Here is a 24795-nt window from a genome sequence, read left to right on the forward strand (position 1 = left end):
GCGTGCCAACACAGACCGGTCTCCACGGCCCCCACGTCCAATGATGACGCCATGGTATGTTAGGCAAAAGAGGTGGACTTTACGTTGCATGCGTTGCATTTTCTACGCCGTTTTGCCTGATGTCCACACCTCTTTTTGCTCAGCACTATTAGGAAATTTTATAAACTTGCTACGCGGGGCTAGTAGATGCGCGCGACTGCCAAAACTTTCAAACATTTAAAAAACGCCGGCGCGTGTGATACTAGACTGACAGTTTGCTGTACGTTTAATGGTCGAATAAATCGCATTTCTTATGAGAAAAAAGCCCGCCGCTGAACTTTACTTCCACCGTCGTGTGTGCGCCAAACGAATTCTGACAAAGTAAACAACTTTTTGTGAAATCAAAAATCAACCACCCACCATGTTGCCGCTGCAGGAGCAGCAGCAGCAGCAGCCGGAGCCACAACCCCACACCTTTAATTGGCAACTGGAGGATTACGCCTACTTTCGTAAATGTGGAGAACTTACCACATCGCCGGATGTGCAGAGCTTCGGCTTCAATTGCGCCTTCTGCCCTGCAATTTGCCTGCAGTTCTCCGTATTTATGGATCACGTTCGCGGCCAGCATATGCAGGACATGAGACGACGGTACGAGGACACCGCGGATAAAATCGAACAAACAACCCAAACAGATTTAATGATAATGGAAATGGACTGCCATGACATATTCCAACTGGAAGACCACGACCACCTCCAGACCACAACCAGCAAATGCACGAAGAAATCGAATTTGAATGGAATGGAGATGGAGACGGAAGCCACGACAGACACGCAACGCCTGGATGTGATAGACATGGACATTCAGCTTTTGAATATCGTTGCGGCGACCCCCACAATGCAGCTATCCCATGCAGTGGGAGCACCCGAAATAGATTTGGTTTATGTTATGGAAAATCCATTGCCACCCTCACCGCCGCCATCCGCGGACATTTTGGGTGATGAACAGACCTGCCTGCAACTGGATCCGTTTGAAGTGCTTCATGAAGTGGTGGGCATGGTCACGCCTACGCCGACGCCCTCACCTTTGGCTGCAAATGGGATTGGTGTTGTGGCTGGCGCTGTCGTTGGGGTCGCTCCACTTCCCCCGCCGCGATACGAGACACGACGCGTGGTAAGTTAATCGCTGATTCCTTCTGTACATTCGCTCACTCGCTTTTTCCCGCTCACCCGCTCTGCGTCATTTCGCTGTCCTCTCTTGCTACAGTACACTCTCTACCGTGAGCGCCCCAGCGAGTTGCTAGCTCTCACAATTACTGCAGCAGTTCGCGGCCGCGGTGATTCACTGTCGTTTCCCCTTTTTCTTTTTATTAGATTTTGTAATGCAAAAATGGTTTTCCGCCGCTGTCAAGAGGAAGGGCTGAAGGCAGTTCCGGAGGAAGCTTAACCTGGTCACTTGACCTTCAAAATAACGGCGCAATGGCACACAACAAGATATTGAGAAAAAGTGTGTCGCTTCTTCGCCCAGTCCGCGCTCTCTCTCTCGCTCCCTTGTGCTTCTCCTTTGTTTTTCTGTCTTCCCCTTTGAGTCCCGTTGCTATCCATGGCCCTATGTTTTGCCATTGTATTGGAGGGGTGCTGGTGGGAGAACAGAGGGAGAGAGAGACGTTTTGTCAGTTCGTCAGAGCCGTTGCTATTTTTATTGTTCCATTTGTATACCCTCGAATAGGGTATTATCATTTTGATCATAGCAGTAATTCTGTTTTGCTGTTTATATATCCCAACTACTGTTATTTACACATATTTACCATTATATTTTCTGCACACAGTACTATATAAGGGCTGTAGTAAGGTTGCAAGGGTATCAAAAGCTTCGGATCTCCAATTTTCACTCTTGTTTTTCTTCTCCCGTCAACGCGACGCAATTTTTCAGTTTCTTTTCATCTTCGGGTTTCCAATTTTGTTTTGTTTTTTTGTTTTTGTGAACATGGAAATTTCGAAGAGACACAACAATAACTTTTTTTTTGTATATATGTATGTATATTTCGCACATAGGATCTGTGCAATTTCTGGTGGTGTCAGAGGGGCATAAATATACTCAAATGTGGGACACAAACATTTCAGCATTTTGGAAAAAATGTCTAGTATATTTTCGGGTTTGTTGTGGCACGTTCTTTGTTGTGGATTTTTAAAAATAAAAAGCTATTAAACGAGAATTAACGAAATTTGTGGACAGTGTCAGCCTATTTATGTATACCGAGCTGTTTGAATTTGGATCTGTCGTATAATGTGTGTAAAATTATTCATATACTCGTACCCGTAAATGGGCATATAACTTTACTACGAAATATAATATAATTTCTATTGCTTTCTCGACCAACCCTCTCTATAGTTAATTGCTTTCTCTGTTCTGACAAACACTTGAGGCCTTCAATTAGATGCTTGTCAATGACGAAGGTGATAATCGGGCCTTTAAAATATCAGACCATAGATTGGTAATGTTTTTGCTTCTCCATTAAAATGACGTAGAGAAATTTCAAGAGTTTTCCCTCTTCCGGATAAATATAGACCAGAGACTGGCCAGTGGCCAGTGGGCACTCTGCATTGACGCAATGTAAATGTCAACGAATAGTTTGTCAGCACTTGGTCTTATTTTAATAATATTAGTGTGGAAAATGCTAGGTATAATTCAATACATACAGTATTGAATGCATTTGCCATCAGAATTGTGACATAAAAAAAGAGAGGAATATTCGAATGTTGTATTATTATTATCGCACAACCGATATCCGGGCTAGACCATTGAGAGGGTCTGGGCCGGGGCCGAGTACAGAATAACAGAACTCTCTGTTAAATGTCAATGTGGAATGCTGATAAAAATCATTTTCTATTTGCCCCTAGAACCCCGGCTACACGACATTTTCAATAGAAATTATGGGTAATTTTTTTTATTTTTTTTTCGTTTATTTTTTTACGAGTATTTTGCTATTATCAACATTGGGCAAAAGTCTGTCGGGCGTGGCGGGCTTTATCTAGACCACAAAGAGGTAAACAAATAGGGGAAAATTATCTAAGCTTCGATTTTGTAAGCGTTTTCGAGACGCTCTGCACATTGGAGCAAGCTATATTGGTAAATGGAAATAAGGATTGGTCTGAAAAGTGTCTAACCAAGTAAAATCTTTGTAAAGCTTATTCCGCATTACGCGTCTGTATCCCGTTTTCCTGTTTCCAATTTGATTGTTTCATGAAATCAGTTTGTGTCTTGTCTGATTATGATATATTCCTAGCCATCTCTAAGTGAATAAACGATGGCGATGAGACAGTGACGCGCGTCTCTCCAGCCACTTTGAGTAATTTAACATTTGCTCGAACGATCGATCGATCGATCGACTCGACCGATCGTTGCCCAGACAAGCCAATCAGTCCTCCGCTCTGACTTCCAGTGCGTCTTTGTCACATTTGCCGCGATATCACCCAGCGCTGCCTTTGCATTGGGGGGTAATAAAATAATTGTCGATTTCCGTCGATGTTATTAGCTTTTGGAAATGGCTTAGAGATAAGACGACTTAAAGACGGCAAAAGCGCTGCAAAACCCCTAACTAAGGAGGTTTTAATGTTCATTTAAACACTTGTAAATTGGAATTTTTAGAGCACCTGCCATAAACGCGCTCGCTGCCCATAAATCATTGTCCAAACAGAGTCGAATATAGAAATCGTCATATATACCAATAGTGACTGTAATATTGGGAGAATTGTTGTGTGTTTTTATGGATAATTATTAAATTATTGCTGTGCAATCATGATAGGTATTTATCATTTATGTATTTGTATATTTTTCCTTGTGCCTATTTAATCTTGAAAAATCTCAGAAATTATTACCAGAGATTTTTGTTATTTGGTTTTTATTATCAGGAACCAGTATCACGAAGATTTTGACTCATCTAAATCATCGGTAATCCGTTAAAATCAAAGTACTCCACCGAAAGCTATCCCATATATCACTGCCAATAATCTAATCTTAAGACGGGGATATCACGGTGCGGGTTTATTATCTGCTCCAGCGATAATTCCCTTCCCATATTTCAACATCTTCGGACAGGTGCGTTTTATGGCAATGTTAACCATTGAAGAGGTCCCCCCCACCCTTTTTAGGTTATTGACAGGCAATGCCTCAGTTTTTATCAGTCACAGCCGCGCTTATTAAATAATTAACAAGTTTAACTAAACATTAAACATTTCGATGGAAGGTCTGTCTGGAGAGGGGCTTAGAGTGCTGTTTCCACCCGCTGATCGATCAGCTGAGGAGGTTTTATAATCAGTCTAATTAAATTAAGGCTGCCTTGTGACTGACTCCGCCGAAAGTCTGACGAAAGTTATTTGCTTAAAGTTCAGGCCACGATTCCCGTGCTTAAGAGCTCTCAACCTCTTCAAACCGAACGCATTTCGTTTTGTCAGAAATTGATTGCACCGTAACCGTAATGCCCCACGTAGCATTATCTTTGATTTTTGACTTTTGTTCGTATTTGCTTCCCGGTTCTTGTGTTCTCTGTAAGGTTTCCTTCCCATCGTAAGGTTTATTTCCGTTGGTTGCATAGGCCTTCTTCTTCCCTCACTGGGGCGTGGACATACGTCACGTTTGGCCATAAAAGAAATGAATGGAAACCCTCCGGCGGGTTGCGTGGAAACACACACAAAGTATTCCTCATAATTTATTAGCGCGCGTTTCGTTTATTACATTCACGTTGAATTGAGTCTCGTGTTATTCCGGATTTTGCATGTCGATGTCATATGGCTTTTGGGTGTATTTTATATAGCATACAAATGGGAGCTTGTCCTCTAAGCTCGACCATAAACCCTGTTCATAAATCAAACATTTCCCTCTCGCATCGCATTAATGTTTGGGTTCTGGCAAATGCCATCGAAAGCCTTCTGTTTCATCAATTAAAACCTTCGCTTGGGACTGAAACGATACACTTTGAGCAATAAATCGAACGGAAAAGGGGAGGGGGTAACACACAACCAAACAGAACACCTAAAACTTGCAATCAACCAATGCCGAATACACAAGTTGACACCATTTTGCACTAGCCATTCGATTTTCCAGACCCAAAGCCTACAGCATTAACGTGGCTTTGCCATGAATCTTTTTATTTGCACTCGGCGCAGCCCCATAGCCATACCCAGCACATAGCCCACAGCCCCCGGCCACATGCAAAGCTCCAACCATCGCTCTATATGTCACACATTTTGCCAGTGGCTTAACGGGAGCGCGTTCTAATTAAAAACTAAGAGATTGAGTGGGGTGTGGCGGGACGGGACGTGGCTCTCCAGCAGATCCACGCCGATAATCAGCAATTGGTTATGATGTCGAAATGAATATGTATCGGAATAAGTGTATGTATTTCTGTTAATTATTTTGAGGCGAAAACGAAAACAGCATCGCTTTATCAACGCATCATCATCAAAGGAATTTTTAGATTGGCCAGGCCCGCATATTTCTTGGTGACAAATGCAATAAACAATCGTTTTTAATTGACGAGAAAACATCAGAGTTGGGCCCTTCCCTCCATCCCCTTCCTCCTCTCCATCTCCAGCCATTCACATGGATGACGCAGCTGCTCGCTTTGGCACCCGGAATTGGAATTGAAATTGGAATCGAAATCGTCAGGCATTGGTTTGTGGCTTCACCATGGAGCCGCCACTGCAAGTGTGGGCTCTGCTTATCGCAGAATTTATTTCTTTATCTGCAGGCAAGCAAGTGGATGTGGATGCGGCTTGGCTCTGAAAGCGAAAACTTTCTTGAGGAACTTACTTGAGGAATTGGGGAATATCCTAGGGATATGTACATTCCTTCCATTCGAGTATATTGATATTGATAGATTAATCCTTAATCCATGCCCTAACAAAATCTATTCTGCCTTTGTAACTTCACCTAAATTGCAATGCAGCACTCCCTCCTGCCTCCCTCTCTCTGTCTATGACAGTTCTAACGAGTTTCGACCCCTTTCCATTTAGAAAATATAAATAAACCATAAAGGGGAAAACAAAACACACAACTAACTCAATCAAATTGTTCTGCGATCGGGTTTCAATATACATCTGTATGGGTGTATGCTATGGGTGTATGGGCACCCTGGAGAAGTTCAGAACAGCTACATCTAATGGTGCCCGCTGACATTGACGTTGCCGTCATCGCAGCGCTGTTTGTTGCTGTTGTTGCTTATTGAATTTTTATGCAATTTTGTTAAACAGTTAACTGGATCAATTATTTGAATTGCGTGTTCGGTAAACACAGTCGAAGCAGACACAGACACAGAGAAGGCAGGCAGGCAGGCAGACTGGACGCGCCCCAGAATTGTGCATGAGCGGTCCCGTAAAAGCCAACTCCCGCTCGAACGGTGCCCGTCTGGCCTCGCCTCGCCTTTGTTTGCCCTCTCACTCGACACTCGACAATAAAATAAAAGCTAAAAAGAGGAGCGCACTAAGAAACAGCTGCTCAACCATTTGCACTATTCAAATTTCCGATATGGAGGTCTCTACAACGATGTACAGACGGATACGTACTGTATGGATATGGAACTATTTCCTGTTGCTAGGTAGACAACGACTACAAGGATAGACCCAGAGCCATGGGAGGGTCAGCAAGCGGGTCGACAGTGGGAATGAGAGAACGAGAGTGAGAAAGAGGTTAACTTTAATGGGCTTTCAGTTCCATTCGCTTACCTCTTTTGGGGTGGCGTTGGGCTGCTCTTTCGATGAGAGTTGGGTGTGACCCGAACATGTTTTTCCTTGCAGTGCCAGAGGGGGGTCGGTGGAGGGTGGGGGGTTCGAAACTTTAATTTCCACGTTTTTAAATTGCATTCCCGATTGGGGCCAAGGTTTCTTTTTTTCTGGTATTTGTATGTAGTTCTCAGTTATTCAATTAACTTGGAAAGGATTCCATTAGTTACTTTATGAAAAAGGTTAGTCCAAGGCCCCTTTTGACAGGTGAATGAGAGTGTTTGAGGTCCGTTGAAATGCCCTCCAATTAATCAGAATCCACTTTGGCCAGCAACCCAATTTGAATATTGATTACCACTCACTGAGGTTTGTGGGCACAGCTGTAACTTTGATTCCCTGTCTGAAGGCTTTTAATGGATTTTTCCCGTACCCTTTAATTGGTTATCGAGCGAGACTAGAAATGGTCATTATCTTCGGCTCAAATAATGTTTTTATGGCCTAGCCCTAGCCCGTGACTAGTTTAGGTTAGGCTAGGGATTGTCTTACAATCAAAACGATTGTAGTAACATTAATATTGATTTCTGTTATACCTACGAGAATTTCCATAAAATTTAGCAGCGAAAAAGGACACTCTTTAAATAGTGCATAATTAATCATACAATAATTAACCCCAAAACTAATGTACCAGCTTCAGCTTAATCGTTTAGAAATACCTCAAATCATAATTAACTCTCCCCAAACAACGTTTTATTTGGCCCACATTTTGCTTTATCTACTACCAACCCCATTAGTAATATCGACTTTTTATGGGTGGGGTAGGAATGGAATAAAAAAGGGACTAAAACGTCGACGATTGTTGTGGCGCGGCCACTCGCCTTCCGCTCTAATTCAAGACAACTTCAATTAGCAATTATGGCCAAACAAACTACTCGAAATTGTAGCACGAAATAGTGCGAAGCTGTGCATACCCTATCCCAGCATATAGCTAACCAATTCAACTGAAAAAGAAGCAAGTTCTTTATAATTTATAGCCCCATTTCATCCACAAAGAAACTTTGTCGCGATTCACTGCACAAATTTCCCATAAGCGAAAGGGAACTTGGGTTTCTTCTCCACGAGATATTGGGATTTGCTGATTGAACAATCATTACAAACCTCAAGTTAAAACAGAAATACCCAGTGTGAGGGTGTGCCATTATATTATGTTTCACGCGAATCCGATCATAACGGGTGGGAACCGGTTAGAACTGCTTATCACGTACATATTGTATGTATACCGTATCTAATGTTTGCGCGCCAGACGGACGCTGAAAAAAAAAAATTTGCATGAGCAAATTAATTTCGCTTCGTTTGGAGTTTCTGTAATTATGGGGGGCTGCTTATCGATTTCTGTTCTGGGGTAGGTCGGGACTCATTTCTGGAGAAGGTTACCTTAGTTGGTTTCCACAGATCAAGGCAATTTGATCACAAAACAAAGCTATAACTTTCCAACTCTGTGCTTGTACCCTTGAATTATTCATACATACGAGTACTCGTACGAGTGTGTTTCATTCATGGCCAGTACAATAGCATGCGAAGAAGCTTACGAGGAGGGATACATATGCAATATACCTTTATAAGAACGGCCGCTGGTCGCTGGTGAGGGTTCGTTTTTGTATATATTTCGTAAGCAAAAAAAAAAAGAAAACAACAACAAACAGGGGAACAAATAGATATACACATCGAAATGTGTACATATGTATGTACATATGTATATGAGTGCATATATGTATGGGCATATGTAGACCCCAGAACCCAGTCGGGCCACCATATGCAATGCCGATAAGAACAATGACGACGACAACGTGTAGACGACACAAAGGCCAATAGCCGCTGATATTGGAGGACTGGGAACTGGGGGCGAGGAGAGCGGACTTTCCCTTTTTGTTTGAGTTTGTTCGTGTTCATGTGATTGTGATTGTGCTTGTGTTTGTTCCATCGATAAACCCAACCCTCCCATTCCTCTGAGGCTGGCCAAGATCATGTGGCCTGTGCACTGCTTATCTTAAAGATACAACACAAACAGCAGCAATAACAAAATTTATTTATTTATGCAAAATATTTATTCGTGTTGGATTCAGGCAATGCAGCGCAAGCTTCGTCAGGCGGAAAACAAGAATGCAAAAGATTCTACCCGGCAAGAGGCAGATGCAGATGCAGAGGCAGCGGCGGGAGTGGCAGTAGCCGTAGCAGATGCTGATGCTGATGCAGAGCCAGAACAATTCTCCTCCGAGAACGTGTCGGAATTAACACCGCCAGCGACGCCTCCAACCCCAGGGCCGCCCACATCCCCCACGAGTAGTATTGGCAGCAATGTGGACTTCCAGGCGGTGTGTAAATATATGCCAATGATGCCCCCCATCCCCATATGATCGTTCTCTAACTGATCTGCTCTTCCGTCCCCACAACCCCACACAGCGCACTCGTCGCGAACTGGAACGAAATCGAGAATTTGTTGGCTCTCTGCTGGCGGCCTATGAACGCATGGACAAATTGTGGAATCCCCGACATCCGGACTACAAGTACAATGCCAAGCGAAGTGTTTACGGGGAACTGGCTGCACCACTGGAGGGCATCTGCCAGATGCAGCTGACGGGCGCCGAAATCTTTGCCGTACTCAAGGAGCTGCGGGGCCGCTATCGCCGGGAGCTGAGCAAGCTGAACGCCCTCGGTGGGAAGTACAAGTCCCGCCTGTGGTACTTTGACAAGATGCACTTCCTCAGAGGCGTCATCGAGAACAAGCGAGCCGAAAGGGAAGCCAAGGTATGTAGTCGGTTAAGAGACTCTTGTGACACGCAACTCATATGTAGGATTTACAGATCACCAGCGAGAGCACCGAAAGCGAAAAGTCCTGTGAAACCGATGGCGAGTCCTGCAGCAAATCGGCCCTGTATCGTGAGGTGCTCAGCTTCATACTGGATGCGTTCAAGCGGCTGGAATGTCTGTGGAATCCGCAGCACTACGAATATGCCAGCTGCAGCAAAAAGGAACTGTACCGTGAGATCTCCGGCCAATTGCAGGAGGACCTCAACTACGAGCTGAGTGGCGAGGAGTGCTACAAGGAGATACAGAAGCTGAGGACGCGCTACCGCAAGGAGCTGCGCATGGTGATCAAACACAAGGGACTGTATCTGCCCAAGCTCTGGTGCTACGACGAGATGGAGTTTCTGCGTCCGATACTGCAAGAGCAGATCTTCAATAAGATCAGCAAGGTATGTACATAAGTCTGCTAGTTGGCTACGCTTCTATATCCTTTAAAACGTATCCTTTTGACTTTGCAGAAAGTCGGTGTGGTGGAGACCAATCAGAAGACGAAGTTCATTGATGCCAGCTCCATCGAATTCGGAACGTCAGAGGATCAGCTGCAGTTTGTGGAGATCTATCGCAATTATGCGGCGCTGTGGGATGTGGATCATCCCGACTTTCGATCGAATGCCTATCGCAGTCAGGCGCTAGCCCAGATGTTGGACGAACTGAACACAACCTTTGACACGGTGTATGCCGCTGAGCAGCTGGAGAAGACTCTGTTTGAGCTGCGCAAGGAGTTTTCAGCACAGAAACGGAAAATACTCACCAGCCCAGGGGAATCGTGCAGCATTCCCCTGCTGCATGCCCGACTGGCAGACTTTCTGGAACAGAATCTGGGTCCCTTCCGCTGCGATGTTTGCTCGGAGCTCATCAAGACCTGCGACCAGTATAAGGTGCATCGCTCCGGGCACGACGGCACCCCGCCCTTCATTTGCACGCTCTGCGGCAAGGGCTTCCAGATGCCGTGCAATCTGACGGTGCACATTCGACGGCATCGGCGCGACTTTCCCTATGCATGCGAGAAGTGCGACAAACGCTTTGCCACCTCCACAGAGGTGGCCATTCACCTGCGGACTCACACGGGTGAGCGGCCCTACATTTGTGACCTGTGTGGGAAATCCTTCAAGACGTGGTCCTTCTTTGATATACATCGGCGCAGGCACCTCAACCAGTCGACATTCAGCTGCCCCATCTGTGCGAAGGGATTCTACGAGAAGAATCGCTTCACCGACCACATGAACTCCCACTGGGCCATACGCAAGCACCTGTGCACCGTGTGTGGCAAGACCTTTACCACCTATGGCAACCTCAAGAAGCACACCGAACTGCATTTGGCCGTGAAGAAGTACAAGTGCTGCACGTGCGGCAAGCGATTCGCCCAGTTTGCCAGTCTACGCTGGCACAAAAAGCGGGCACACGGCTCTGGGCCATCCGAGGAGAATTAGACTCTAGCATATACGTACATATGTACATATATGTATGTACTCACTCGCTTCGACTTCTGTGCTCCATGTTATTTACAAGGCAATCGTAGAGAGTTAGTTACGAGTAACAAGTTTACAAGTTATATTGCCATCATCCACTTGAAGATATTGCCAGCTGGAAGTGTACTTATCTAGCACTAAGTAATGTATTTATTTATTGTTTAAGTATGTCTGTTATATGGCCTGGCCCCAACACTTTTGCTGCTTGAGTTCTGTATGCTTAATCACGATAATCGAGCGATTAGCTTTCCATTAGTCGAATGATTGTAACTTGCTTTATGGGTCGGTTCGGTTGAAATGTCATTGAAAGTGAAAGCAAACACACACATATATGAAATGAATCGTTTAGAAATTCTTTTTATACCCAAGGCACATGTGTACATCGTATCGTAAATATAAGTGTTCTCTTCAGTTCTTTTGAAGTGGAAACAACCAGTTGGAGTGGGATATATTCTGTAGGAAACTGGAATAAACTCATTTTTCTTTGCTCAGGCTATAAATCCTCCTTCGAATCGATATTAATTTATATTTTATGCCTCGACGACTTCGGCTAATTTGTCAAGCGTTTATTGACTCCAATTGAGTTTCTCCACTCCCACAGCCACCACTTGGCAATAAAAGTGCAAGTGACAAATGATGGGGACACAGCCAAGACCAGAGTCAGAGCCCAATGCACACACTCAATTAGATTTCATTAAATTGTTGCAACAGAGAGCAAAATGCGAGCCACAAATGAAAATGAGAATTAATTGCACAAGTCATTCTGACTTGTGCGCGAATAAACAAATGTCTAGAGCAGCCAACTGCACTGAACTGTAACGAATTAATTATACTCGGTGGGGAGGGGACGAAAAATCGAAAGCTAATCAACTGTCGAGTAAGGAGGGGCGTCGGAAGAGTAAACAACAAAAGGAAAAAATACAAATGGGGTTTGGCGTTCAGCTTCGGAGTGAGATTTATCTCGTTTCACTGTTTCTGTTTAGGCTGCTAGAAAAAAATTAAATTAAATTATTACAAATAATGAGAATTTGTGTGTTGAGCCGATGGAGAGATTCATTTTAAGGAATTTCTAGAGGTTCGCTTTGTGCTCGGCAAATCTTTCAGCTCCATTTGGCTCTTTGGGCGGATTAGCATCTGTACGGATTTCAGAGATCTGAAACTATACCAGGGCTCCCAGAAAATGCCCTGGACATTGTCCACCTCAGCTTTGAAGTATTTGCCATTCAAATTGCTAAGGGAAGGGAAGCGAATATTAACTGAATTTGGAATGGAATTTTTCAATAAACGGCTGGATTACCTTCGCGAACAAAAGTCGTACCACCAGGCACCGTGGTGATATTCGGCGCAATTCATATGCGTAAATTCGTCGTTATCCCTATCGAAAGTTGAGAATTTCATCTTGTCATGGGTGCGCAACGCATCGCTGGAGTTGCCTTGATAATGGCCGAGTAATTTCAATTCGTAGCCTTCCTCCTCACTGCCGATTACAAAGTCATCGTAGTGAGCATAGCTCGTCTCCCCATTGAATCTCCTGAAGCTTATGTACAGCTCATGGGGCTGGGAGTTGGTCATGCGGTGCAGTTTTTCGAGGCCAATGAAGAACTCCCCGTTAAGCTTGCCAAACCCCTTCTTATACTGATCCCAGTTGCGATAGAAGTTCACAGAGCCATCCAATCGGCGCTGAATAGCCATCCAGCCAGGACCTACCGATGGGAGACCCTCGCAGGGCACCAGAAAGGGCAGAAACCCGGGCAGATGTATCAAATGAATTCCAGGCGACACGCCAAAGGGCATGCAGCTGGTGGTGGCTGCCTCCCAGTCTGCCAACAGGTCATCCTTCTTCTCCCTGAATTTACCTTCAAAGTACACGACTTTGGCCTTCAGATGATCGATCAATGCCGCACTGGAGGTGTTATGTTTTCTCAACTCTGTCAACACCAGCTGTTTCCTCTTCAATCTGGTTTCGTAGACCTTTACCTTCTGCTCGAGCTCCTTGATTTTATCCTCCTTTTCCTTCAGCTTTGCTGTATAGATAGCATTCTGAGCATTGCAATTCTCGGTGAGGTTCTCAAATCTCTTCAGTAGATCGTCGTCAGTGTGTTCCTTGGTTTGCAGTTTGTTTATTTCATTTTCCTTGTCCTTGATGGTGGCTGCACTTTCTGCTATTTTACCCATATAAACATCCAACAGATCATCCAGATCTCCTTTACTAATGCGAATGGTTTTGTGCTGATCAATGTGGACTTCTGCCAACTTCTCGGCCACAGCTGTTACATTGGCAATGGGCAGGCTACTTGCGGGTACTACATCTGTTTTGTTTTTCAAGTCCTTATTGACATCCTTGGTTGGCTTTATCTTGGGAATGGCCTGAAAGGACCAGGGTACAGCCAACACAATCAGCACTAAAACGAAATAGTTTTCCATTTTGAGACTTATTCCCTGAACCGTGCACATTGCAATCAAAATTAAACTGAAATCACAGCGAAATGCATATTTTATGAGCTACGCAAATCCGGAAGCTAATGCAAAGCTGTCTGCTGATAAGAACTACTTCCAAGCTGCACTTGAACTTGAAGCAAATACTTCTACAGCGGGCTCTTGAATCATTTATTAATTATAGCTGGGCTTATTTTAAAAATTCACGGAAAATATTAGTATTTAAGCTATATGGAAATTGATTCATCTATCTGATAAAATGATTTTTTTAGGTCTGAGAGTCCCAGCTAGCTGGTAATATTAAACGGAATATCAATATCGAGGAATATCAACGTCGAATGTTTTGAAAAAACAATCGATACTATCGTGATAGTCTAAAAACCGTCGATAGTAGAGGCCATCAGTAAAATATCGATACTATCGATAGTGCCCTCGATGGTTTGACACCTCTAATCGATAAGCCCAATCAAATTCAAGTGTACAGAAAAATTTGTAGAAAAATTTCTAAAGTTGGTCCACGGAATTAAAGCGAAGAAATTACATTAATTAACAATAGGCAAATAGTTGTTAAAAAAATATTGTAAAAACTTTCTGCTTAAAAAAATACATTTATCGTGAATCGTGAATAAAGTTAAAAGAAAACTGCGACTTAAGGCAGTTCTTTGCCAATTACAAGCCAACGTCAGCATAATTTGCCTGCCAAGAAATCCTTAATTAACGAAAGAAATTAGCTAAAACGTGTTAATTTAAGTGACGAAATGCAACTTGCAACAAAAGCCACGCCAAAGTCTTTGATTTTAGCACTGAAAATTGTGTTTGAAAATGCATGTGATGGAGTGCCAAGACAGAACAAAGAAAACCATAGAAAATGGTGCTCCACGGGGCAAAGCAGCGACTGCGCTGCAGCAGCAAAGACTTGGATACGTGCGTGCTGAGTATGTAACATGAAGCAAGCGCGCTGCCTGCAGTCGCAGCGCAGCCAGCGCCAACTTTTCTCTACATGCAACTGCATTTTGTACGTATACAAAGAAAACGGGTATTTGTTCTGCCCGACGAGGCGCAAATCGATGGCCAGCAACAACTACATCCACATCATGGAGAAGGGTGTGTATTTTTAGGCTCCCTTTCTCCTATCTTCTATTTGTCTTTTTTTCTGTGTGTACGTGCGTGTGTGCGGTAATGGTTTCCATGTAAATAATTGCCTTATGTATTTTATGTCTTCTCCAGATAAGGCATTAGTCATTTTTTCAAGCCTGTTGTGCCATGTAAGAGCTACGGAACGGACTATTGTAAGAGGTATGTACATGCATGGGTCTTAAAATAGGTCAAAAAACTGGTTTTGCATAGAAAATGAGAAGTTTTACACCAGGTGTAATGCCCCATTTTAAGAGTAGTGTAGCTTGAACAGAAATATCTGTGTCCGTTAGACACTGCAGCTTATATCCTTTTTGAATTAAGATATTAAGATATTTATGCACACAATTTCTGTATTTATATTTTTGTCTGTTAATTTAATTCTTTCAGCTTTTACAAATCGAAGCTAAAATTGCTGATAACTATTGATGGTAGACGATTCGTGAGCTGTGGGGCTGGCAGGACTTGGTATTTATGACTACTATTCTACTTGCAACAAAGCATCCATCGCTATCGACCCACCAAAACCACAAACAGCCACTTAATATATACTAAGTATATCCCAGGCAGCGTAAAAGCGTATCATGCTAAATATCACATTATCTACCTACCATACTATAGTATATCAATTTGTATCCATACATATGTCGATAGAGCGTAAGTGTATTTGCAGATCCATCATCACACAACCAAACCAAACCAAACTACAACAAATCAACGCAACGCTAATCAATACTTTCTCTATATGCCATATATCTATATCAACATATATATATCCTTTATATTTTTAACCCACCAACTGTACATATGATCTTCAACTTACGAGTCATTCGATTTGCAGCTCCCAAGTACCAAACAGCCTATGCCTGCGAGGGCAAGAAACTGACCATTGAGTGCGAGCAAGGAGAGCTAATCAATCTGATACGGGCCAACTACGGACGCTTCTCGATTACCATATGCAACGATCATGGCAACGTGGAGTGGAGTGTCAACTGCATGTTTCCCAAGTCCCTCACGGTTCTCAATTCAAGGTAAGTCGCGAAACTGAACTGCGTGACGGGAGCCCTTTCTCCAACCCAATTCTAATTGCAGATGCGCGCACAAGAACAGTTGCAGCGTGCTGGCAGCGACCAGCATGTTCGGGGACCCCTGTACCGGCACCCACAAATATCTCGAGGCACATTATCAGTGCGTTTCGGCAGCGCAGACGTCGACGACGACCAACAGGCCCAGTCCACCGCCATGGGTACTCAACAATGGCCCGCCAATCTTTGGCAATGGCAGCGGTCTAATACATCCAACAAATATTGGCGGCGGCTCTGGTGCTGCGGCTGCTCCGCCTCGTCTGCCGACGTTGCCTGGTGTGGTGGGAATCAATGGCAATGGTGGCATGTTCAATGTACAGCCGCCTGTCACGCATGCAACGCCCCAGGGCAGTACAGCCACTCTGCCGGGCGGACGTCTCAAGGGGGTAGCGACCTCAACCACGACCACTAATCATCCAACTGGTCGTCGCGACGGTCTACCGCCTCCGCCACAGCTGCATCACCATCACAATCATCACACAGACGAGACCACGCCCACCAAGCCGAGCGGCAAGTTTCCAGCTGCCAGCAATGCCACAGCACCCTCGAACACACGCATCCTAACTGGAATGGGAGGAGGTGGAACTGACGACGGAACACTTTTAACCACGAAGAGTTCGCCCAACCGGAATCCGGGAACAGCGGCCAGTGGCCCATCGGTTTTAGCCAACGGAAGCGCTGTGCGAACCATAAATAACATCAATCTAAATGCTGCTGGCATAGCTGGAGCCGATGACGAGTCCAAGCTGTTCTGCGGCCCCACCCATGCCAGGAATCTCTTCTGGAACTTGACCCGTGTGGGCGATGTGAATGTCCAGCCGTGCCCGGGCGGCGCCGCCGGCATTGCCAAATGGCGCTGTGTGCTGATGAAGCGTATGCCCGATGCAGGCTTCGATGAGGACGATGACGACATGGCTGGCACCAGCACCACGACCCCCATGCCCACCAGAGGCGACTGCCTGCACAACAGCAGCAGCTGTGAGCCGCCAGTGACCATGGCCCACAAGGTCAATCAGCGTCTGCGCAACTTTGAGCCCACCTGGCATCCACTCACCCCAGATCTGACGCAGTGTCGCAGCCTGTGGCTAAACAATCTGGAGATGCGAGTAAACCAACGAGACTCGTCGCTGATTTCCATTGCCAATGATATGTCCGAGGTAACGAGCAGTAAAACCCTTTACGGCGGGGATATGTTGGTCACCACAAAGATCATCCAAACCGTGTCCGAGAAAATGCTGCACGACAAGGAGACTTTCCCCGACCAGCGGCAGCGTGAGGCCATGATCATGGAATTGCTGCATTGTGTGGTTAAAACTGGCTCCAATTTGCTGGATGAGTCGCAGCTGTCTTCCTGGCTGGATCTCAATCCCGAGGATCAAATGCGTGTGGCCACATCCCTGCTAACAGGCTTGGAATACAATGCCTTCCTTCTGGCCGATACAATTATCAGGGAGCGCAGTGTGGTGCAGAAAGTCAAAAATATATGTGAGTAGGCTGAGCTCTGCGGGGGGATTCTCATCAATATTTTCATGACACGATCTCCTCTTCCTTCTCTAACTCTCTAGTGCTCTCGGTGCGTGTTTTGGAAACGAAAACCATCCAATCTAGTGTGACCTTCCCGGACTCGGATCAGTGGCCTCTCAGCTCTGACCGCATTGAATTGCCCCGAGCTGCGCTCATTGAGAATAGCGAAGGCGGCCTGGTGCGCATTGTATTTGCAGCCTTTGATCGTCTGGAGTCCATACTGAAGCCCAGCTATGATCACTTTGACCTGAAGAGCTCTCGCAGCTATGGTAAGAAGTTAGTGAAGAATAGAATGCAAGTGAATAATCAATCCGTGTCTTAGTGCGCAACACAGCAATCTTGGCCAACGATAGCGAGGCAAGTGCGGGAGATCTACAGCAGCGCTTGCGCATACTGAACAGCAAGGTGATCTCGGCCAGCTTGGGCAAGGGGCGGCATATACAGCTCTCCCAGCCCATTACGCTGACTCTCAAGCATTTGAAAACGGAGAATGTGACCAATCCCACCTGTGTGTTCTGGAACTATATTGATCAGTGAGTGTCCAAATGATTGTTAGATGGGGTGTTCATTCGATATTAAACACTTGCCTTCTCTTGTGTAGTGCCTGGTCTGCCAATGGGTGCAGCTTGGAGTCAACCAACCGCACGCACAGCGTCTGCAGCTGCAATCATCTGACCAACTTTGCAATACTCATGGATGTGGTGGATGAGCATCAGCACTCGCTGTTCACAATGTTCGATGGGAATATGCGCGTCTTTATCTACATCAGCATCGCCATCTGCGTGGTCTTTATAGTCATTGCACTGCTAACATTGAAGCTGTTCAATGGGGTCTTTGTCAAGGTAAGAAACGCCACAAGTCCGTTGCCCCATCAGCGGGCGGGCAGCAGGCGCCAGCAGAATAATATTCGCGATCAGACCCACGAGTCCTTGACCTTGACCACGCCCAGCAGCCAGACGAATGTCGCCACACCAAGTCACACCAATACAAACTTTATTCAACACAATTCCATTCGCAATTCGCATCGCAACAACTTGAATTACAATGTCCAACAGCAGCAGCAGCAGCAACAGCAGCACCAGCAACAAGTTGTGGCAGCTGCTGCTGCTGCTGTGGTGCTGTCCAACCAGCCGCAACGCGCCATGCAAATGAATAACCTAAATCTGAATCTTCACCAACATGGTCAGCAAACGGCGGCGGCTGCAGCCGCTGCTGCTTCGATTGCTGCTGCACTGCAGCAGCATGCTGTCCAGGCGAACAATGCTGTGTCCAGCAATAATCTGAACATAAGCCACAACTATCTGCAAGCCAGGCAGCAGCAGCAGCAACAGCACCAGCAGCAGCAGGCACAGCAGCAGCAGCAACAGCATCCACACCGCAATCACAATCTGAATGTGGACGGCAACGTCATGGACAACACGAACAACATTATAATGCAGGCCAATATGGATGATTTACAATATAAGTGGTGGTGGTGGTGAAAAAGAAGAGAAGCAAGCATAAACTGTAGGCTAGGCTAGGCTCTCTACGCGTAGATTAATGTATGTATTTATGATCGATCAAGAGACACATGTGATATAATGCTTAAGTAACTCAAATTGTTAATGAAACGAAACTAATTCAATCATACTCGTAAGACTCGGAAGCTACGCAGGAAAGCGAGTCGAATTTAGGAATCGATTTCCAGCATCAGCTTACACTTGAAGACTCTCCCAGTTCAGTTATATGTAGTTCTATACGTAGTAATTTGTCATAGGCTAAGTTTAGCGCCCTTTTCCCAAGCCAATAAGTGTTTTACCTCAATATTTGAGGCAATTCTAAATTGATGTCTCTGTTCACTCACCCAAACATTTTATTTGATCATTTTTTGGCATGTTTTATTTACATATTAATTATTCATTCGAGTGTATCCCTATCCCCTAACCCCGTTGTGTGCATTTTCATTGTCTAACAAATTTAACCTAGACATCGTACCATTGATATAATATTCCTTTAATCATTTCCAATTTTCTTTTGTATGTATTTAATTAATAAAATATACAAATGTTGCTAATTTTGTCCTGTAAAAATGCATTTTGTGTTTGTTTATTTAATTATATCTTTTAGTTTTGTCGTATTATGTATCTTCCATTTCGTTTTGCTTGTTTCGTGTCTTGTTCTATGTCTTACTTTATGCGCTACATTTTCTTTATTAGTCTTATTAATTTTACATAGTTTTTTTTTGTTTTCTCTGGACATTTCACCACCAACCACCAAAATTATTGTAATTCAAATACTAAATTAAGTTTGATCATCGAAATTCTAAACGCAGTCAGTCAAGTTATGACGTTCTTTAGGGAAATTCCTTCTTTTCGTTCTTCTGTCTGGCCTGCTCGCAGCTTGGAAAATTGAATCCAAACTTATCCCCATTTTCTACTCTATTTCTTCTCGATATTCTAGTCCGCACGCACCTCGATCTATATCAACATTTATATTTGCCTGCTGGCCATTGAGCTGCTCTTTCTACTGGGCATTGAACAGACCGAAACAAGCATATTCTGTGGTTTCATAACCGTTTTCCTCCACTGTGCCATACTCTCTGGCACCGCCTGGTTCTGCTACGAAGGTAAGCCAACCGTTTCTCTCACTCTATGCAAAAGAAATGCATACAGCTCTAACATCCTATCCACACCCGTGTAGCCTTCCATTCGTACTCCACTCTCACCTCGGATGAGCTGCTCCTGGAGGTGGATCAGACACCGAAAGTGAACTGCTATTACCTGCTGTCCTATGGCTTGTCGTTGAGCGTGGTGGCTATATCGCTGGTCATCAATCCCAGCACCTACACCCAGAACGATTATTGCGTTCTCATGGAGGCCAATGCTGTGTTCTATGCCACCTTTGTTGCTCCAGTGCTTATCTTCTTTATGGTAAGCTCACAAAAAGATCCTGTTAATCTGTGCGGAAAAACCCAATCATTACACCCAAATAAACGTCTTAGGCTGCCATTGGATACACCTTCCTCTCCTGGATTATCATGTGCCGCAAGAGTCGCACCGGATTGAAGACCAAAGAGCACACACGCCTGGCCACTGTTCGGTAAGATCTCTTAGACTTTCCATCGAATACGGATTGGATAATCTTTTGGTGGTTTTCTCTTTACTTTCAGCTTCGACATCCGTTGCTCGTTTGTGTTCTTCCTGCTGCTCAGCGCCGTTTGGTGCTCAGCCTATTTGTATTTGCGCGGAGCTAAAATGGATGAGGACGTGACCGGCATCTATGGATATAGCTTCATTTGCTTCAACACCCTGCTGGGACTCTACATCTTTGTGTTCCACTGCATCCAGAACGAGAAAATACGCCGAGAGTATCGCAAATATGTGCGACAGCACGCATGGCTGCCCAAGTGCCTGCGTTGCTCCAAGACCTCCATTTCCTCGGGCATAGGGGCAGGAGGTAGCACTGGCATTGGTGGCACCAACGCTGGCACCCTATGCAGCGTCTCGAATGCAAAGAAATCTAAGCTACCGTTGGGAGCCAGTGATGAGCCGCACGACGAGCAGCAGCAGCAGCATATACCGGCTACCGAGGACGCCATCATGGGCGCTGGTTCCGATTGTGAGCTCAGCGAAGCCCAGCAGAGACGTACATTAAAGAGCGGACTAATAACGGGAACACTGCAGCCATCCCAGACTCTTGGTGGTCATGTAGTGCTCGAGAGAGGGAATACTTTGCGCTCCACGGGCCATGCATCGCCAACCAGCTCGGCGGGATCTACGCACCTGATATTCGCCCACAAACAGCAGCAGCAACAGCCACCTTTGGCAGGAGAGGCCTACTACCACCAGCCGGACTACTACAGCTGGAAGCAGACGGCTGGCGGGATGAAGGCCCAACGGGAGTACTACAACAATGCTGGGGCAGCCACATCCTCGCCGCAGCAGGCCCATGAGGTGTTCTACTGGACGCAGAAGCCAAACAGCCAGCATGGCAAGAAGAAGAGGGGTGGCGGAGGAGCTATTCCGGCATCCCCAAGTGGTTCCCTGCACAGTCGGGCCACAGCCGCCTCCCAAGTGCTGTTCTATCCATCGTACAAGAAGACCAAGCCCGGACAACAAGCCTTTCCACACTATGCAGAGGCCCTGGACCCACCACAGCCACCCAACGCTGCTGCCTACTATCAACAGCAGCTGCGCCAACAACGGCAGCAACAGCAGCAGCAACTCTCCTCCGATGAGGAGCAGGCAGAGCAGCATGCTCATCTGCTGCACTTGCAGCATCAGCAACAAGCAGCAGCAGCAGCAACGACGAGTTGGTGGCCAGCCACAGCTGCCTGCTCCGCCGCCGCACATGGCGCAGTATCAGCAGGAGTTCATCCAGCGTCAATATAGAAATAAGCATTCCAACTGTGATCTGGGCGATGCCTACTACAATCAAGGCAGTGTCGGAGGAGCGGATGGCGGTCCTGTGTACGAGGAGATACTCAGTAATCGCAATTCGGATGCCCAGAACTACGAAGTGGGCGACTTTGATGTGGATGAGGTCTATAACAACAGCGTGGGCACCGGCGTATTTAACAACATGCGTGCGGCAGTGGCTGCTGGCGGGAGTCGCTATGGTGGCAGTCTAAGTGGAGGCAGTGTCTCATCGCGAAACCAACAGCAGCAGCAGCAACAGTCGTTGGCGCAGCCAATATCTAAGAGACGATGCACTGCCGACGAGGACGATGACGAGGATGAGGATGATGAGGAGACAACTGCCGCAGAGCAACTGCACGATGGCGCCTGTGATGAGGAGGAGGAAGATGATGAAAGCGATATGGAGGATGATGCGCACGGGTTGCCACCCCAAAGCGCTGAGCGAATGCGTCGATTAATGGCGCTACAGGATGAGGACTTTAAGCGGCGGTTTCAGTAAGTAACTAAAAGAAAGATTGCGTTCAGCGAACCTTCAATAAGTACATTTCAATCGCTCTTTTAGGCGTCAGCTGCGCAAGCATGGAGCGCCCGTTGATTATGGAACGCAACCACCCGGAACAGCGCAAGCAGCAATAGGAGGAGCGCACCCAGAACACAATGGTGCGGTTTTTGGGGTTAGCGGCGGCGTTGGTGAGGGCTCCATGCGGGGCGCGCTTAGGCAGCAGCAACAGCATGCCAAGTCACCGAGCGCCCGTTTGGCGGTAAACGAGCTATTTGGTCATGGCAACGCCGGACCACCGCTGCCACCGGCCAATCAGACGCCCGCACAGAAGCGTCAACAGCTTCAGAAACTATCACCGCAGTCCACAACGTCATCGTCGTCGCATACATCACACAGTAATCCCCATTCAAACCCTCATCCGCATCCCCCACAACATCAACAGCGTCATCTGTCGGCCATGCTGGATGAGAACAACACGGTGCGCTGCTACCTTGAGCCGCTGGCAAAGTAGAGTTGAGCAGCCGCCGGATACCCCGGAACAGTCTTAGGCAAAAATTGTAGCTTAGGGTCTCTAGCTATACCTAGTATTAGTCGTTAGTCGAAAATATGGAGCATTGTGTGAAACAACATGCTGTCATGCTATACGTGCAGTGATTCTAGAATCCCAAAACTTTATGAATGTATATGTAATAACTCAAATCTAGACGATAGGCCAACCACAGAAGACGACCCACATAGAAGACATAGACACACAGAAGCATAGAAGATCCCAACATGGAACCAATGCAAGCTTAAACCTAAATAGGAGGGATTTGATTTGATTTGTCTGTCCTTCGACTTGCATGCATTTTATACCAACTTGGAAATCAATCTATCATGATATATATTATAAATGTATGTACTGTATGTATAATGTATTGTAATACATGTCACCACATGCCATTTTAAGTAGATTATCAATAATATTAAACAAAACCCAAATATATATATGAATGTGTATGTATAAGATCTGAGAACTGTATATGTACATTATATATTGAGTGCTGGCGGACTATGTTTTATGTATTTTGTAAGGAATCAATTAATTGTTTATTTGATTTGCCGCTGATTATGACCGTAAGATATACATATATATATATAGCTATAGATACACGCAGGCTTAAGATTTGTTTCACGTTTCATTAACCAAAAAAAAAAAATGAGAAAGAGAAAAACTTGTTTTAAGTACTTTCATTTGAGGTGTATACTTTTTATAATTGTATTTTTGTACTATCCAACTGCCGCTTTGCACCTCTGAACCAAATATTCCTTCCAATTATGAAACAAATGTTAGGAAATGATTTCGAGCGGAATTCTAATACCGTTTTGTTGATGCATTTGTATTTTTCTTTTATGTTGTAAGCGAGCGAGCGAACGAACCAGAGCGAAGCATTTCAAGTGTACGTTTTCATCAATATAGATGCTTTAAGCACACATATGAGGGCATTTATTTTGTATTTTTTGAAGAGAACTCTTAATTGCTTTATTATTTATATAATACTATATATATACTGGAAGATTAATAAATCGAATGCTATGTAAATGACTTGGAAATTGAATGGCAGGCATACAGCGGGAAAACGAGAGACGGAGACATCATACAAAAGAATACCTATCTAGCAAAGAAAAGATTTCAACCAAACCTCACTTGTTAACTAGGAACTAACTGTAAAGCTCTTTGAAAATTAGCTAACTAACACCCACACACAAACAAACACACTCACACTTTAAACGGTACTATCAAGAAACACCTTCGCTCCCTAGAGAATTTCACGCATGTGTACAAAAAAAAACAAATAAAATAAAGTGCAAAACCAAAATATAACTTATATTACATATTATATGTATGTTGTATCTACCATGCTAAGGAGTCCCGATCCCCCCCAAGTAAGATCAACTTGCATGCAAAACTCGCAGCACTAAGAACAGTAAAATGTGTCCCTACTACAGAAATAAAGAAAAAAAATGAATATAATTTGAAAACTAATGGCACACACACATACAGGATAAAGATAGTTATTAAGCACCGCAGCATGCAAGTTTTATAAGCAAAACCAAATTAACGTAAATCAGCAGCTAACAACATAAAACTCAAATTAGTGTAAATGATTTCAAAACTAATGAAAGACGCGCAGGTCTGGTTGAAAACAAGCAAAGGCCACGAGAGAGAGACTCTAAATGAACCGAAAGAAAAGATATTGAATGTATTGCGCCTGCTAGTACTTAACTTATACTAAACAAGAATATATTGCAGATACAAAAATAAATATATATATATATGTGAGTGTACGTGTATGTATTTTGATTATCCACCAAAATGCAAAACAAACAAAAAACCAACTCTTTTTTGTCTCTACATCTCTACATGTTGACTTTATTCATGAAACCGGACTACAAAAAGATCCAAACGTTTAAAATAAACCAAACCAAGACATCTCAAGAACAACTGTATGGAAAAGCCCAAGAAAATGTACACAATTTTTTCTATTTAAGACCAATTAAAAACTATTTCATTTGAGTGTAAATGGAAAATCTGAGTTCTAATTCGTTTAGCGCGGGGAACTCAGTAGGGTGTTTTGTTTAATTTGTAGACCAAAAAGAGAGAAGAGAACAAAATTACGAACGTAAAGCCTGCCTTTGGTTTACTGGAA

The 24795-nt window shown here is 44.7% G+C and overlaps 3 protein-coding genes across 5 annotated transcripts; 2 read left to right on the forward strand and 1 right to left on the reverse strand.

The window, feature by feature from the left end:
• The first annotated feature begins 75 nt into the window (after window positions 1-75).
• Window positions 76-11007, forward strand: LOC111072626 (zinc finger protein 136). 3 transcript variants are annotated; one of them, XM_022364607.2, is made up of 5 exons: window positions 76-1150; window positions 8817-9065; window positions 9154-9498; window positions 9546-9947; window positions 10017-11007. In XM_022364607.2, the coding sequence occupies exons 1-5, from the start codon at window positions 401-403 to the stop codon at window positions 10986-10988; spliced, it is 2718 nt and encodes a 905-aa protein (XP_022220299.2). In that variant the 5' UTR covers window positions 76-400; the 3' UTR covers window positions 10989-11007. The 3 variants fall into 3 exon arrangements, with proteins under 3 accessions (XP_022220299.2, XP_022220300.2, XP_022220301.2); XM_022364608.2 differs by having other exon boundaries at window positions 79-1150; window positions 9555-9947; XM_022364609.2 differs by lacking the exon at window positions 76-1150 and having other exon boundaries at window positions 8956-9069.
• Window positions 11008-11968: 961 nt separating this feature from the next.
• Window positions 11969-13602, reverse strand: LOC121404134 (fibrinogen-like protein 1). Its single transcript, XM_041593079.1, has 2 exons — window positions 12325-13602; window positions 11969-12258 (listed from the first exon to the last, which is right to left on the reverse strand). Exons 1-2 carry the CDS (start codon window positions 13479-13481, stop codon window positions 12081-12083), a joined length of 1335 nt encoding a protein of 444 aa, XP_041449013.1. The 5' UTR covers window positions 13482-13602; the 3' UTR covers window positions 11969-12080.
• Window positions 13603-13940: 338 nt separating this feature from the next.
• Window positions 13941-24669, forward strand: LOC111072656 (latrophilin Cirl). Its single transcript, XM_041593179.1, is given in 13 exon segments — window positions 13941-14567; window positions 14691-14759; window positions 14988-15628; window positions 15690-17167; window positions 17248-17475; window positions 17529-17739; window positions 17808-18048; window positions 19646-19811; window positions 19886-20115; window positions 20187-20284; window positions 20355-21459; window positions 21461-22098; window positions 22166-24669. Coding segments are annotated over 11 exon segments (5070 nt in total). The 5' UTR covers window positions 13941-14567; window positions 14691-14759; window positions 14988-15404; the 3' UTR covers window positions 22617-24669.
• The last annotated feature ends 126 nt before the right edge of the window (window positions 24670-24795 follow it).

Source organism: Drosophila obscura, unplaced genomic scaffold (assembly GCF_018151105.1).
Source record: "Drosophila obscura isolate BZ-5 IFL unplaced genomic scaffold, ASM1815110v1 contig_186, whole genome shotgun sequence".
Classification (NCBI taxonomy): domain Eukaryota; kingdom Metazoa; phylum Arthropoda; class Insecta; order Diptera; family Drosophilidae; genus Drosophila; species Drosophila obscura.